The 16,681-nt window shown below is 46.0% G+C and overlaps 1 protein-coding gene across 1 annotated transcript; it reads left to right on the top strand.

The window, feature by feature from the left end:
• Positions 1 to 2,534: 2,534 nt before the first annotated feature.
• LOC120040205 (ABC transporter G family member 23-like) lies at positions 2,535 to 16,571 on the top strand (the record flags this gene model as incomplete). Its single annotated transcript, XM_038985450.1, has 6 exons — positions 2,535 to 2,612; positions 5,382 to 5,533; positions 10,171 to 10,330; positions 12,250 to 12,404; positions 15,772 to 15,879; positions 16,478 to 16,571. Coding segments are annotated over exons 1-6 (747 nt in total), but the record flags the coding sequence as incomplete, so codon positions are not given.
• Positions 16,572 to 16,681: the final 110 nt, after the last annotated feature.

Raw genomic sequence — 16,681 nt, 5'->3', positions numbered from 1 at the left:
AGCCTCACATGAAGTCCCAGTCACACAGAGGAGCGGTTTAGAGACATCCCACCACCCTCACATGAAGTCCCAGTCAGACAGAGGGGCGGTTTAGAGACATCCCACCAGCCTCACATGAAGTCCCAGTCACACAGAGGGGCGGTTTAGAGACATCCCACCAGCCTCACATGAAGTCCCAGTCACACAGAGGGGCGGTTTAGAGACATCCCACCAGCCTCACATGAAGTCCCAGTCACACAGAGGGGCGGTTTAGAGACATCCCACCAGCCTCACATGAAGTCCCAGTCAGACAGAGGGGCGGTTTAGAGACATCCCACCAGCCTCACATGAAGTCCCAGTCAGACAGAGGGGCGGTTTAGAGACATCCCACCAGCCTCACATGAAGTCCCAGTCAGACAGAGGGGCGGTTTAGAGACATCCCACCAGCCTCACATGAAGTCCCAGTCACACAGAGGAGCGGTTTAGAGACATCCCACCACCCTCACATGAAGTCCCAGTCACACAGAGGAGCGGTTTAGAGACATCCCACCAGCCTCACATGAAGTCCCAGTCACACAGAGGGGGGGTTTAGAGACATCCCACCAGCCTCACATGAAGTCCCAGTCACTCAGAGGAGCGGTTTAGAGACATCCCACCAGCCTCACATGAAGTCCCAGTCACACAGAGGAGCGGTTTAGAGACATCCCACCAGCCTCACATGAAGTCCCAGTCACACAGAGGAGCGGTTTAGAGACATCCCACCAGCCTCACATGAAGTCCCAGTCACACAGAGGAGCGGTTTAGAGACATCCCACCAGCCTCACATGAAGTCCCAGTCACACAGAGGAGCGGTTTAGAGACATCCCACCAGCCTCACATGAAGTCCCAGTCACACAGAGGAGCGGTTTAGAGACATCCCACCAGCCTCACATGAAGTCCCAGTCACACAGAGGAGCGGTTTAGAGACATCCCACCAGCCTCACATGAAGTCCCAGTCACACAGAGGAGCGGTTTAGAGACATCCCACCACCCTCACATGAAGTCCCAGTCAGACAGAGGGGCGGTTTAGAGACATCCCACCAGCCTCACATGAAGTCCCAGTCACACAGAGGGGCGGTTTAGAGACATCCCACCAGCCTCACATGAAGTCCCAGTCAGACAGAGGGGCGGTTTAGAGACATCCCACCAGCCTCACATGAAGTCCCAGTCAGACAGAGGGGCGGTTTAGAGACATCCCACCAGCCTCACATGAAGTCCCAGTCAGACAGAGGGGCGGTTTAGAGACATCCCACCAGCCTCACATGAAGTCCCAGTCAGACAGAGGGGCGGTTTAGAGACATCCCACCAGCCTCACATGAAGTCCCAGTCAGACAGAGGGGCGGTTTAGAGACATCCCACCAGCCTCACATGAAGTCCCAGTCACACAGAGGGGCGGTTTAGAGACATCCCACCAGCCTCACATGAAGTCCCAGTCACACAGAGGGGCGGTTTAGAGACATCCCACCACCCTCACATGAAGTCCCAGTCACACAGAGGGGCGGTTTAGAGACATCCCACCAGCCTCACATGAAGTCCCAGTCAGACAGAGGGGCGGTTATGAGACATCCCACCAGCCTCACATGAAGTCCCAGTCAGACAGAGGGGCGGTTTAGAGACATCCCACCAGCCTCACATGAAGTCCCAGTCACACAGAGGGGCGGTTTAGAGACATCCCACCAGCCTCACATGAAGTCCCAGTCACACAGAGGGGCGGTTTAGAGACATCCCACCAGCCTCACATGAAGTCCCAGTCACACAGAGGAGCGGTTTAGAGACATCCCACCAGCCTCACATGAAGTCCCAGTCACACAGAGGGGCGGTTTAGAGACATCCCACCAGCCTCACATGAAGTCCCAGTCAGACAGAGGGGCGGTTTTAGAGACATCCCACCACCCTCACATGAAGTCCCAGTCACACAGAGGGGCGGTTTAGAGACATCCCACCAGCCTCACATGAAATCCCAGTCAGACAGAGGGGCGGTTTAGAGACATCCCACCAGCCTCACATGAAGTCCCAGTCAGACAGAGGAGCGGTTTAGAGACATCCCACCAGCCTCACATGAAGTCCCAGTCAGACAGAGGAGCGGTTTAGAGACATCCCACCAGCCTCACATGAAGTCCCAGTCACACAGAGGAGCGGTTTAGACAAGGACGACCAAAAACGATATAGTTGATGCACACGTTTTTTTTTCTACTCCCATTTTAAAAAGTTTTGGCTCATCTGAAATTTTCGGACACAGAATCTTAATTTGGCCTAAGGCTCTTTTCTGTTGATATTATGTAAATTAATTGTCTCTGTTTTGTGTGGTCTGATGTTACTGAACATGTTTATACGATTGCCTGTATTGTTTGCATTTGATGCTTGCTAATAAAAAAAGTATTGGTCTGTTTTCAGACACCTTTCCTAGTTCCCTTTCCTTCACGGCCAGTAGATGGAGATAGTAGCCTATGGATTTTAGTGAGAGGCCATCTGCTGGGGGGGCTGAGGCTGGATGCATCTCCCGCCAATCGACGACCATGGCCACGGAGGCAGCAGCCGCGGATGATGCTGCGACGACAGGAGGACCGCCCGAATACACCGAGATGGAGGAGCAGGTATGCACAGTTTGTAAGCCGGCAAAGCTGGATTCGTGGTGGCATTATTTAGTGAGGTATTTTATGGAAGATCTGACAATGCAATACGGCTAACGCTGATATGTCTATGCTGAAATAACTCCATAGACAATTAGCATTTCAGAAAAACCACTATAGGCCCAGTGAATAGGGACATCCTCAGGATGTGGGAAAATATAGTGATGGAATAAAAGGAGACGCGTGTTTGAATTCCGTTCCTGTACGCATAAAAATGGAATGTCTGGTGCAGAGTGGAAGTGCACTGCGGCGTTTATAAAAGAAGCATTGATTTGAAATGACAGGGAAACCTAGCAGCTGGCTATACCGGCATGTAGCCAACCGTTGTATAAAAATAGCCAGGCACCAACACGCATCACAGGTCACGCATGCATGACGCTTTCGCTGCCGAATTCATGGTCAATTGTAGGCTAAATGCGCTAGTTGAGCGAACCGACATAGTCCGACATGCTCCGTTTTGGAGGTGCTGTGAAGCGGAAGTTGGCAGGCTCTCTGTAAGGTAGTTTTTGCCTACAAGATGATTGGAGAGTGAAAGCTTGTTCTGAATCGGATTGTGATTATAGCAGACAGGCTAATGTAGCTTTGGATAAATGCACTGCAGATTCACGAAAGAGCGAACCGGCACCAGTTGGAACGTTATTGCGCCTATAAATGAATTTGCTGTTACCGTTACAACAGAATATATGGCTGCTCCGTTTATTACGATGGAGTCCCGCTGCCATATATAGGCTACCTAAACTGAAGAAAATCATAGGAAGGTGTCGTGGTAGGAGTGTCGTGGTTTGTTTTTCTTGTTTATAGTCTGTCTCGCTGATTCTCTGTTAATGTAATTTAGTAGTAGAATAACAGGTGCATTTATTCCAGAGAGAGGCTTCTCCCTTCTCGAAACGCAACCTGCTCTACCACGTTGCAATATAGGCTACCTACACTGTTGGCTCGGCAGACTCACACACGGGCTACAGTGCAGGTGGCTATATTGTTGCTCTTCATCCCCAGTAGGCTACTAGACTTCTTCTTGAGTAGAGGGACTATTTCAGGTGAGTCCCTGTCACAATGTTGGACAAGTTGTTTTCCTAGTTGGCTAAATTAAGCCATCAGCTTGTGTTTTCGTATTTTTATATAGTTTGTGGTTGTCCCTCTTTCAAAGACTAGGTAGGTTAAACGTATGGTACAGTATCAGTGAGTATCTGAAATAATAACGACGAATCGGTGTGACACTTGTCGTTAAGCATCAAGTGTAGCCTACCTGGCTTCCAAATGTTTTTCTTCTCATTTTAAGTAATCTGGTGTACACAGTAGTTTACTTCAACATCTTGTTGGATGGCTCAAATTATAATTTTTTTTAACCTTTTTCTTATTTTTATGGAGCTTCTTTAAACGTGAACTGGAGTCTTTAATCTGTTAATATCAAGTATTTCAGATCATTTGCAGTCTGCAATTTGATTAATAAAAACGTTGAACTTCAAGCAGAAAGAATAGAACCATGGACAAATTCCCTTACAGGGAATGAATACGTCTGTCTATGTAGATAGGCTTTATAATGTCTCACTTATCAATACCCTATATTACAATGTTATTACAGTGCAACAATGTCCTAGCTATTACTATTATAACAATAGTACCGTTCTGTACATATGCTGCCATGTGGAATTGTGTCAAAGAAGGTGACCTTGATCAATAGATTCAGATTACGGAGTGGTTTCCCTCTAATCTCGTCACGGTGGAATGAAAGATGCTGGATTATGTGAGGGAGAACGGGGAAGCCAACACAGAGAAAGGGAGAATGAAACAGGGGAAGCCAGGGAAAGGAGGCAGGGATTAAAGATGATTTTGACCCAGTGTGCGTCCCAAATGGTACCCTATTCCCTATATAGACCACTATATCCCTATGGGCCTTAGTGAAAAGTAGTGTACTACATAGGGAATAGGGTCCCAGTCGGGGTTGCTCTACGACCTAGATCCAATGCACGCCAAGTTACAGGCACGCCACCACCAGACCTGGGTTCATATTCTGTTTTGAAATCTCTCAAATACTTTGAGCGTTTGCTTTAGCCTGCCTGGAGTGTCAGATGGGCAGGGTTTATTGGCCCCACTAAGCCAGGTAAGATCAATCAAGCACAGAGAAAGCATTTGAAATGATTTTCAAATAATATTTCAACACAGGTCTGCTACACAACACAGACACAGATTCATGGCAGCTGTTGTTGAGAAGATGTAATTTAGTTCACTTTCTGTTGTCCGTAATGAGCAAGTCCTTAGTTGGTCTGCATCCCAAATGGCATCCTATTTTCCACATAGTGCACTACTTTTGACCAGGGTCCTATATGGGCTCTGGTCAAAGGTAGTGCACTACGTATGGAATATGGTGGTGCCCTTTGTAACGCAGCCTGGTGTGTTTTCCCTGTATGTGCTACTGCGTCTGTTTCTGCAAAGAGACTCTTAATGGCATAGGTGGTAGTACACTTGCCCCGTAACCATAGTCGCCGGTTCAGGTCCCGCCCCGGCTGTTGCTACTCGGGCTGCAACATTCAGGTAACTTTCCCCAAATTCCCTGGTTTCCCTGGTTGGAGGATTCCTGGATTTCCTGCTTATTCCTTCCTGATTCCATGAATCTTCTAACTGGGGTTTCTGGAAAACCTGGGAGTCTTGGGAAAGAAACCCTAATCACAACACTGGGCCATAATGCTGTGAAAGGGGTGATTGATTTTTTTACATTTGTTTTTCTTCTTCTAGTTGGCGGAGGGAAGGATGAAGGCAGACGAGGAAGCTCCTCCCCCCTCCCCGGGACTGGGCGGTTCGGCGATCCGGTGTCGGGAAGTGTGTCGGTCGTACGGTGAACTCAAAGTCCTGAATAACCTCAACTTGACCGTGCCACAGGGACAGATGTGAGTAAACCACATTGACACTACAATCTTACCCAGTCCTAACCCTAACCTTATACCATGACACTGACCTCAGTAGGGCTTACTGCCCTGTGGGGTATTCAATCAGAAAAGGTTGTCCTGAGTGTCCAGGATAAGTCAAAACACCACTTCACCCAGCAGTAAGACAGAGCATGTTAAGATCGCTAATAAGTAATGGTCTTACATGTTGTTAATATGTAATGGTCTTACATGTTATTAATATGTAATGGTCTTACATGTTGTTAATATGTAATGGTCTTACATGTTGTTAATATGTAATGGTCTTACATGTTATTAATATGTAATGGTCTTACATGTTATTAATATGTAATGGTCTTTCATGTTATTAATATGTAATGGTGTTTTTGTCCCCACACTGATGATAGCCTAATAGCCTAAATGTTTGTTGCCTCAACAGTAGTAGCTGAATATTGTCCTTTGACAGTTGTAACAGCTGAATAATTTCTCTTAAGCACAATTCTCTTTCTTATAAAGTATTGTTGTTTCAACATCTCTGTCCCTTAGTGGCAGGTGATGTGAGCTCCACTGACAAACAGCTCAATGAGATTTGATTTACACAGAGCCTCAGATTCCATTACAAAGGGCCCTGGGTCTGAACCTAGTGAAACGCCGGAGTATGGTGACAGGGTGGTGAACACTCAGAGAAGGGGGAATAGGGTGGTAAACACTCAGAGAAGGAGGAGTAGGGTGGTGAACACTCAGAGAAGGAGGAGTAGGGTGGTGAACACTCAGAGAAGGGGGAATAGGGTGGTAAACACTCAGAGAAGGAGGAGTAGGGTGGTGAACACTCAGAGAAGGAGGAGTAGGGTGGTGAACACTCAGAGAAGGAGGAGTAGGGTGGTGAACACTCAGAGAAGGAGGAGTAGGGTGGTGAACACTCAGAGAAGGATGAGTAGGGTGATAAACACTCAGAGAAGGAGGAGTAGGGTGACAGGGTGGTGAACACTCAGAGAAGGAAGAGTAGGGTGGTGAACACTCAGAGGAGGAGTAGGGTGATAAACACTCAGAGAAGGAGGAGTAGGGTGGTAAACCCTCAGAGAAGGAGAAGTAGGGTGGTAAACACTCAGAGAATGAGAAGTAGGGTGGTAAACACTCAGAGAAGGAGGAGTAGGGTGACAGGGTGGTGAACACTCAGAGAAGGAGGAGTAGGGTGACAGGGTGGTGAACACTCAGAGAAGGAGGAGTAGGGTGATAAACACTCAGAGAAGGAGGAGTAGGGTGGTGAACACTCAGAGAAGGAGGAGTAGGGTGGTGAACACTCAGAGAAGGAAGAGTAGGGTGGTGAACACTCAGAGAAGGAGGAGTAGGGTGGTAAACACTCAGAGAAGGAGGAGTAGGGTGGTGAACACTCAGAGAAGGAGGAGTAGGGTGGTAAACACTCAGAGAAGGAGGAGTAGGGTGGTGAACACTCAGAGAAGGAGGAGTAGGGTGGTGAACACTCAGAGAAGGAGGAGTAGGGTCATAAACACTCAGAGAAGGAGGAGTAGGGTGACAGGGTGGTAAACACTCAGAGAAGGAGGAGTAGGGTGACAGGGTGGTGAACACTCAGAGAAGGAGGAGTAGGGTGGTAAACACTCAGAGAAGGAGGAGTAGGGTGATAAACACTCAGAGAAGGAGGAGTAGGGTGGTGAACACTCAGACAAGGAGGAGTAGGGTGGTGAACACTCAGAGAAGGAGGAGTAGGGTGACAGGGTGGTAAACACTCAGAGAAGGAGGAGTAGGGTGACAGGGTGGTGAACACTCAGAGAAGGAGGAGTAGGGTGGTAAACACTCAGAGAAGGAGGAGTAGGGTGATAAACACTCAGAGAAGGAGGAGTAGGGTGGTGAACACTCAGACAAGGAGGAGTAGGGTGGTGAACACTCAGAGAAGGAGGAGTAGGGTGATAAACACTCAGAGAAGGAGGAGTAGGGTGGTGAACACTCAGAGAAGGAGGAGTAGGGTGGTGAACACTCAGAGAAGGAGGAGTAGGGTGGTGAACACTCAGAGAAGGAGGAGTAGGGTGGTGAACACTCAGAGAAGGAGGAGTAGGGTGGTAAACACTCAGAGAAGGAGGAGTAGGGTGGTGAACACTCAGAGAAGGAGGAGTAGGGTGGTGAACACTCAGAGAAGGAGGGGTAGGGTGGTGAACACTCAGAGAAGGAGGAGTAGGGTGATAAACACTCAGAGAAGGAGGAGTAGGGTGATAAACACTCAGAGAAGGAGGAGTAGGGTGGTGAACACTCAGAGAAGGAGGAGTAGGGTGGTGAACACTCAGAGAAGGAGGAGTAGGGTGGTGAACACTCAGAGAAGGAGGAGTAGGGTGACAGGGTGGTAAACACTCAGAGAAGGAGGAGTAGGGTGACAGGGTGGACTTTAGAAAGAAAATAACATAAGAAATAGATTAAGAAAACCCAGTAAAATAAATATCTACAGTATTTAATGAAGAGCCTCTTGTTGATGTTTAAACTATCTTTCTCTCCTCTCTTTCTCTTTCTCTCGCTCTCTTACTCTTTCTGTTTCTGTCTGTTTTTGTTTCTCTTTCTCTCTGTCCCCCCTCTCACTCACACACACACACACACACACACACACACACACACACACACACACACACACACACACACACACACACACACACACACACACACCTACACAAAGCCAACTGCTTAATCTGCATTATTCTGTGAGTTGAGTGGACTTCAAAAGGACAAGAATTTGAGCAAATGTGTTAAAGTTTGTTTACTGAACTCTGCTCGAAGTGAGCTGCATTTGAACAAGCTTGTTTAGTAAAATTACTCATTCATGTTTGCTCAAAACCACACCCATCATTACAATATTTCCCACCATGCTCTTGCAGGTTGATTTTCAGAATTGTTTGTTTCAATACCTGTTTTTTTTTATGTAGCATACATTTGTTGGTTGATTAGTCTTATGCTACACAAACATAAATAACATAATACATTTTTCTTAACTAATCCAATATGTTAGTAGTTGCATCTGTTAATGAGATGGCTGTTCCAGTTAAGATGATTTTGGTTGTCTCAATAATCAATCTTCCCCACTCCTGCAGTCGTCCTCAATGCAGGTTGCGCATTAATTAAAAGTTCCAGTTGTTGAATATCCTAACTCTGGCTGGATTCCAATAGGAATTACACATCACTTTTCAAGACAGCATAATATTACTTACAGGCTTGATGTGGCATGTAAAACAGGAGTTTCAAATAACAGTGTTAGGGTGTAACTTGGCCCTCAATGAAAGGCCTTATGATGTATGGTCATAAAGAATAGAATTATAAAGATAACATTCACTTGGTGAAGGCTACAGGAATGAAAGCCATTCAACAACCATGTCTCTGTCATTAACAAATACAGTCATGGGTGGTAACTACAATTCACTGGAAAAGGCAAGGCACACTGGGAAATATGCAAATACATTCTCAGATTGAATTGTATGTTTACTGAACCTAAAATGTAAAGTTGAGTGAACATACAATTCAACTTGAGAATTTCTGTAGAGTCAGCCAATATGCCAAAATGCTGAGCAAACTCACACTCCTCTTGCAGCGTTACAAAAGTATGTTGAATCAACATATTTTTCTTTTTACAGTGCAGTACTGTTATTCTGTGTTGTATTTCTCCACAGTATAATTTGCACTCTGCTTAAAACCTAATGATACTCTCTACCTTCAAACTGAACTCTGGGCCTCCAAGCCAGTTCCACTGCATTGTTCCCCTCTAATCAGGGACTGATTTAGACCTGGGACACCAGGTGGGTGATTCCCCTCTAATCAGGGACTGATTTAGACCTGGGACACCAGGTGGGTGATTCCCCTCTAATCAGGGACTGATTTAGACCTGGGACACCAGGTGGGTGATTCCCCTCTAATCAGGGACTGATTTAGACCTGGGACACCAGGTGGGTGATTCCCCTCTAATCAGGGACTGATTTAGACCTGGGACACCAGGTCCTTGCAATTAATGATCAGGTAGAACAGAAAACCAGCAGGCTCTCGGACCTCGTAGGGTCAGAGTTGAATACCCCTGCTCTAAACCTTACATAAAGTAGACAATGTAATTGGGTTCTTGCATATATAAATTACGTTTAACTTGGATTTCCACGTGAATCATACATCGATGTCATTGGAAGTTTTATGCGAGTTACGATTAAGAGTCAGACCATACTGAGTAATACAGATTACATACTATACTATCATACTGTCATATCATACTATACTATCATACTATACTATCGTATCATACTAGCATACTATACTATCAGACTATGATATACTATGCTATACTATCATACTATACTATCATATCATACTATCATACTATACTATCATATCATACTATCATACTGTACTATCGTATCATACTGTACTGTCATATCATACTATACTATCATACTATCATATCATACTATCGTATCATACTATCATACTATACTATCATACTATGATATAGTATCATACTATACTATCGTATCATACTATCATACTATACTATCATACTATGATATAGTATCATACTATACTATTGTATCATACTATCATACTATACTATCATACTGTAGTAATATGTATGATTTAGTGCAAATGTTCTTCCTGTTAACTTACAGCTACGGCCTGCTGGGTCCGAGTGGGTGTGGGAAGACCACGCTGTTGAAATGCATTGTGGGAACACTGAAGATCTCCCGAGGGCACATCAGCGTGTTGGGGAAGCCGCCCGCATTTCCTGGACACCAGGTCCCTGGGAGGATGGTGGGGTACATGCCACAGGTAAACTGTTAACTTATAGGTACACTACATACCACAGGTAAACTGTTATCTTTTACTGTAGGTACATTACATACCACAGGTAAACTGTTAACTTATAGGTACACACCATACCACAGGTAAATCGATCCATAGATGACACAATCTCTATCGCACTCCACACTGCACTTTCCCACCTGGACAAGAGGAACACCTATGTGAGAATGCTGTTCATAGACTACAGCTCAGCGTTCAACACCATAGTGCCCTCCAAGCTCATCACTAAGCTCAGGACCCTGGGACTAAACACCTCCCTCTGCAGCTGGATCCTGGACTTCCTGACGGGCTGCCCCCAGGTGGTGAGGGTAGGTAACAACACATCCGCCACACTGATCCTCAACAAGGGGGCCCATCAGGGGTGCGTGCTTAGTCCCCTCCTGTACTTCCTGTTCACCCACAACTGCGTGGCCGCGCACGACTCCAACACCATCATTAAGTTTGCTGACGACACAACGGTGGTTGGCCTGATCACCGACGACGACGTCAACAAGACAAATGAGCTGATAATGGACTACAGGAAACAGAGTGCCGAGCACTCCCCCATCATCGAGAGCTTCATTTTCCTTGGTGTCCACATCACTAAGTAATTATTATGGTCCACACACACCAACACAGTCATGAAGAAGGCACGACAACTCCTCTTTCCCCTCAGGTGGCTAATAATATTTAGCATGAGCCCTCAGATCCTCAAAATGTTCTACAGCTGCACCATTGAGAGCATCTTGACTTGTTGCATCACCGCTTGGTATGGCAACTGCTTGGCATCTGACCTCAAGGCACTACAGAGGGTAGTGCATACGGTCCCAGTACATCACTGGGGCAGAGCTCCCTGCCATCCAGGACCTCTATACCAGGCGGTGTCAGAAGAAGGCCCTAAATATTGTAAAAGACTCCAGCCACCCATGCCATAGACTGTTCTCTCTGCTACCGCACGGCAAGCGGTACCAATGCACCAAAGCTAGAACCAACAGGACCCTGAACAGCTGCTACCCCCAAGCCATAAGACTGCTAGTTAGTTAAATAGTTTACCAATTGCTACCCGGACAATCTGCATTGACCCTTTTTTCACTAACTCTTTTGACTCATCACGTACGCTGCTGCTACTGTTTATTATCTATCCTGTTGCCTAGTCCCTTTACCTCTACCTACAGTATACTGCTGTTACTGTCTATTATCTATCCTTTACCCCTACCTACAGTATACTGCTGCTACTGTTTATTATCTATCCTTTACCCCTACCTACAGTATACTGCTGTTACTGTCTATTATCTATCCTGTTGCCTAGTCTCTTTACCTCTACCTACAGTATACTGCTGCTACTGTTTATTATATATCCTGTTGCCTAGTCCCTTTACCTCTACCTATATGTACATATCTACCTCAATTACCTATCGGCTCGATACTGGTAACCCTGTGTATATAGCCAAGTTATCGTTACTCATTGTGTATTTATTCCTCGTGTTATAATTGTTCTATTTTTCTCTCTGCATTGTTGGGAAGGGCCCGTAAGTAAGCATTTCACTGTTAGTCTACTCCTGTTGTTTACCAAGCATGTGACAAATAAGATTTGATTTAATTTGACAGATGCACAAACGCGCCTCAGTTCCAAATGGACTCCTAACCTTTAGACACTATGCAAGTGTATTGACATATGACTGTAAATACCATGACAACATGATATGTCAACATAACATACTGTAGCAAAACACACCATTTTAATTTGTCTCGTAATTTAGTTCTTGTCTATCTTCATTTAAAATTTGTATAGAAAACATTTAGTGTTTTTATCTTTCTCACCTTTGTAATAAATGTGCTGTATAAATAAAGTTTGATTTGATATCAACACAACACATACCGTGACATAACATTGTGTTCCTCTTTAGGACCTGGCGTTGTACAACGAGTTTACCATCAGTGACACCCTGACGTTCTTCGGACGGATCCACGGCCTGTCATCTAAGGACACCCAGGCACGCATGGACTTCCTGGTGGACTTCCTGGACCTACCTCAGAAGAGCAAACTAGTCCGAAATCTCAGGTAACACAACCGTACACAGTGGTGTCAAACATACGAGCCCATTAAATATGGCCCACGGATGGTTTGGATTTATATTATTGTTAATTTATGTTTTTTAATTAGGGGGAAAACAATCTCAATACACATTAAATTAACAAAAACCAAATGGAAACTATGTATAAATGATAATGTACCTACATCTATAGTCTCTTCACTCTGTCCAGCTTGATAACAGTCATCTATAGTCTCTACACTCTGTCCAGCTTGATAACAGTCATCTATAGTCTCTACACTCTGTCCAGCTTGATAACAGTCATCTATAGTCTCTACACTCTGTCCAGCTTGATAACAGTCATCTATAGTCTCTTCACTCTGTCCAGCTTGATAACAGTCATCTATAGTCTCTACACTCTGTCCAGCTTGATAACAGTCATCTATAGTCTCTTCACTCTGTCCAGCTTGATAACAGTCATCTATAGTCTCTACACTCTGTCCAGCTTGATAACAGTCATCTATAGTCTACACTCTGTCCAGCTTGATAACAGTCATCTATAGTCTCTACACTCTGTCCAGCTTGATAACAGTCATCTATAGTCTCTACACTCTGTCCAGCTTGATAACAGTCATCTATAGTCTACACTCTGTCCAGCTTGATAACAGTCATCTATAGTCTCTACACTCTGTCCAGCTTGATAACAGTCATCTATAGTCTCTACACTCTGTCCAGCTTGATAACAGTCATCTATAGTCTCTACACTCTGTCCAGCTTGATAACAGTCATCTATAGTCTCTACACTCTGTCCAGCTTGATAACAGTCATCTATAGTCTCTACACTCTGTCCAGCTTGATAACAGTCATCTATAGTCTCTACACTCTGTCCAGCTTGATAACAGTCATCTATAGTCTCTACACTCTGTCCAGCTTGATAACAGTCATCTATAGTCTCTACACTCTGTCCAGCTTGATAACAGTCATCTATAGTCTCTACACTCTGTCCAGCTTGATAACAGTCATCTAAACAGAAGTTATACAGTTGGGTGCATGAAACATTCCAAAGCGATGTATAAAGGACTATATATGTTTTTATGTTGACGTTAAGGAAATATAATACATTTTAAATGCGTCACTCCGGACCTCTGTGAAGAGCGTATGCGACCCGCAAGATGTTATGGTCCACGTTGATTTGGCGTGGGATAGTTTCCCCTTGCCCATGACGAGGAGAGGTCAAATACAGAAGCAGTGACTCATGTCCTCATTATGGACATGCAATGGGGTTATCAGTGCTGTCCCCAGAACACACACGCCTTTGTGGGTTGAAGGGTTAGTGGGTTGAAGGGTTAGTGGGTTAAAGGGTTAGTGGGTTGAAGGGTTAGTGGGTTAAAGGGTTAAAGGGTTAGTGGGTTGAAGGGTTAGTGGGTTGAAGGGTTAGTGGGTTAAAGGGTTAGTGGGTTAAAGGGTTAGTGGGTTAAAGGGTTAGTGGGTTAAAGGGTTAGTGGGTTAAAGGGTTAGTGGGTTAAAGGGTTAGTGGGTTAAAGGGTTAGTGGGTTGAAGGGTTAGTGGGTTGAAGGGTTAGTGGGTTGAAGGGTTAGTGGGTTGAAGGGTTAGTGGGTTAAAGGGTTAGTGGGTTAAAGGGTTAGTGGGTTAAAGGGTTAGTGGGTTAAAGGGTTAGTGGGTCTCAATCTCTTCCCTCTCTTCTAACCGGCATAGGTCCATGATTACATCATGTCCACAAAACCATGTGACCTGTGCCTAGAGACTATGGCTGAGTCCCCAATTGCACCCTATTCCCTATACACAGTGCCCTGCTCACTAGTAGTGCACTAGTATATCCATTTAATTTAATTATTAGATGACTGTTAACAAGACTGTTAACAAGACACATCCCTCTTGTACCTCACAAGGACCCAGTGCTGCCCTGTAGTACAGGAAACATCCCTCTTGTACCTCACAAGGACCCAGTGCTGCCCTGTAGTACAGGAAACATCCCCCTTGTACCTCACAAGGACCCAGTGCTGCCCTGTAGTACAGGAAACATCCCCCTTGTACCTCACAAGGACCCAGTGCTGCCCTGTAGTACAGGAAACATCCCCCTTGTACCTCACAAGGACCCAGTGCTGCCCTGCAGTACAATAAACATCCCCCTTGTACCTCACAAGGACCCAGTGCTGCCCTGTAGTACAGGAAACATCCCCTCTTGTACCTCACAAGGACCCAGTGCTGCCCTGTAGTACAGGAAACATCCCCCTTGTACCTCACAAGGACCCAGTGCTGCCCTGTAGTACAGGAAACATCCCCTCTTGTACCTCACAAGGACCCAGTGCTGCCCTGTAGTACAATAAACATCCCCCTTGTACCTCACAAGGACCCAGTGCTGCCCTGTAGTACAGGAAACATCCCCTCTTGTACCTCACAAGGACCCAGTGCTGCCCTGTAGTACAGGAAACATCCCCCTTGTACCTCACAAGGACCCAGTGCTGCCCTGTAGTACAGGAAACATCCCCCTTGTACCTCACAAGGACCCAGTGCTGCCCTGTAGTACAGGAAACATCCCTCTTGTACCTCACAAGGACCCAGTGCTGCCCTGTAGTACAGGAAACATCCCCCTTGTACCTCACAAGGACCCAGTGCTGCCCTGCAGTACAATAAACATCCCCCTTGTACCTCACAAGGACCCAGTGCTGCCCTGTAGTACAGGAAACATCCCCCTTGTACCTCACAAGGACCCAGTGCTGCCCTGTAGTACAATAAACATCCCCCTTGTACCTCACAAGGACCCAGTGCTGCCCTGTAGTACAGGAAACATCCCCCTTGTACCTCACAAGGACCCAGTGCTGCCCTGTAGTATAGGAAACATCCCCCTTGTACCTCACAAGGACCCAGTGCTGCCCTGCAGTACAATAAACATCCCCTCTTGTACCTCACAAGGACCCAGTGCTGCCCTGTAGTACAGGAAACATCCCCCTTGTACCTCACAAGGACCCAGTGCTGCCCTGTAGTACAGGAAACATCCCCCTTGTACCTCACAAGGACCCAGTGCTGCCCTGTAGTACAGGAAACATCCCCCTTGTACCTCACAAGGACCCAGTGCTGCCCTGTAGTACAGGAAACATCCCCCTTGTACCTCACAAGGACCCAGTGCTGCCCTGTAGTACAGGAAACATCCCCCTTGTACCTCACAAGGACCCAGTGCTGCCCTGTAGTACAGGAAACATCCCCCTTGTACCTCACAAGGTTAGTGTTGCAGGGTTTCTCTGCGTTGCTGCCTTACCAGCCCTGCTAACACACCTATTACACTGAGAAGCCAGTGAGTGTGACCCATGTCAAACAAATGCAGCTGGATGGATCAGATATAGCAGGTGTTTTATGTAACATTGTGTGTGTTTACAGCGGAGGGCAGAAACGGAGGGTGTCTCTTGGAGCAGCCTTACTTCAGAACCCCCAGTTATTGATTCTGGATGAACCCACAGTCGGGGTGGACCCTGTGCTGAGAGCCAAGTATGTACTGGACACACACACACACACACACACACACACACACACACACACACACACACACACACACACACACACACACACACACACACACACACACACACACACACACACACACACACACACACACACACACACACACACACACACACACACAAAACCTTCTACAACAATTCACCTGCTTCACATTTCCCCCTTTTACATCCAGTATAATGAATGTCATATACAGTCTGAAGATAACATGTTTATGAACAACGCTCTGTCTCCAACAGTCTTAACCTGTCAAACACACTCTCTGCCCCTCGTTACAGAAACCATGTTGTCTCTCATTCAGAATGACTGTATAAATCCTGTTGGAAGTATCTGGGTGTATAATCTGATTGTGTAATGGTACCAGTGCTCTGTTAAATCAGTCCAGTCAGGGTAATCCCAGGCAGGTCATAAGGCTAAGGCTCTGTGTCAAATGGCACCCTATTCCCTTTATAGTGCCCTACCAGGGCTCATAGAGCTCTGGTAAGTAGTGCACTTTATAGAGAATAGGGTGCCATTTGGGACCATGGGATGTTGCCCTTAAACTGAGTTGTGTCATGTGTCCCTGTAGGATCTGGCAGCATCTAGTAGAGATTGTGAAAACTGGAAAAGTATCAGTCGTCATCACCACTCACTACATCGAGGAGGCCAGGCAAGCCAATGTGGTAAGATACAGTCTATATACATGATAACTACCTACTGATAGACACTACATAGAGGAGGCCAGGCAAGCCAATGTGGTAAGATACAGTCTATATACATGATAACTACCTAC

This window comes from Salvelinus namaycush, unplaced genomic scaffold (assembly GCF_016432855.1).
Source record: "Salvelinus namaycush isolate Seneca unplaced genomic scaffold, SaNama_1.0 Scaffold3359, whole genome shotgun sequence".
Taxonomy (NCBI): Eukaryota; Metazoa; Chordata; class Actinopteri; order Salmoniformes; family Salmonidae; genus Salvelinus; species Salvelinus namaycush.
Note: the sequence above shows the minus strand (reverse complement) of the source record. Positions and strands in the feature narration are given on the sequence as shown.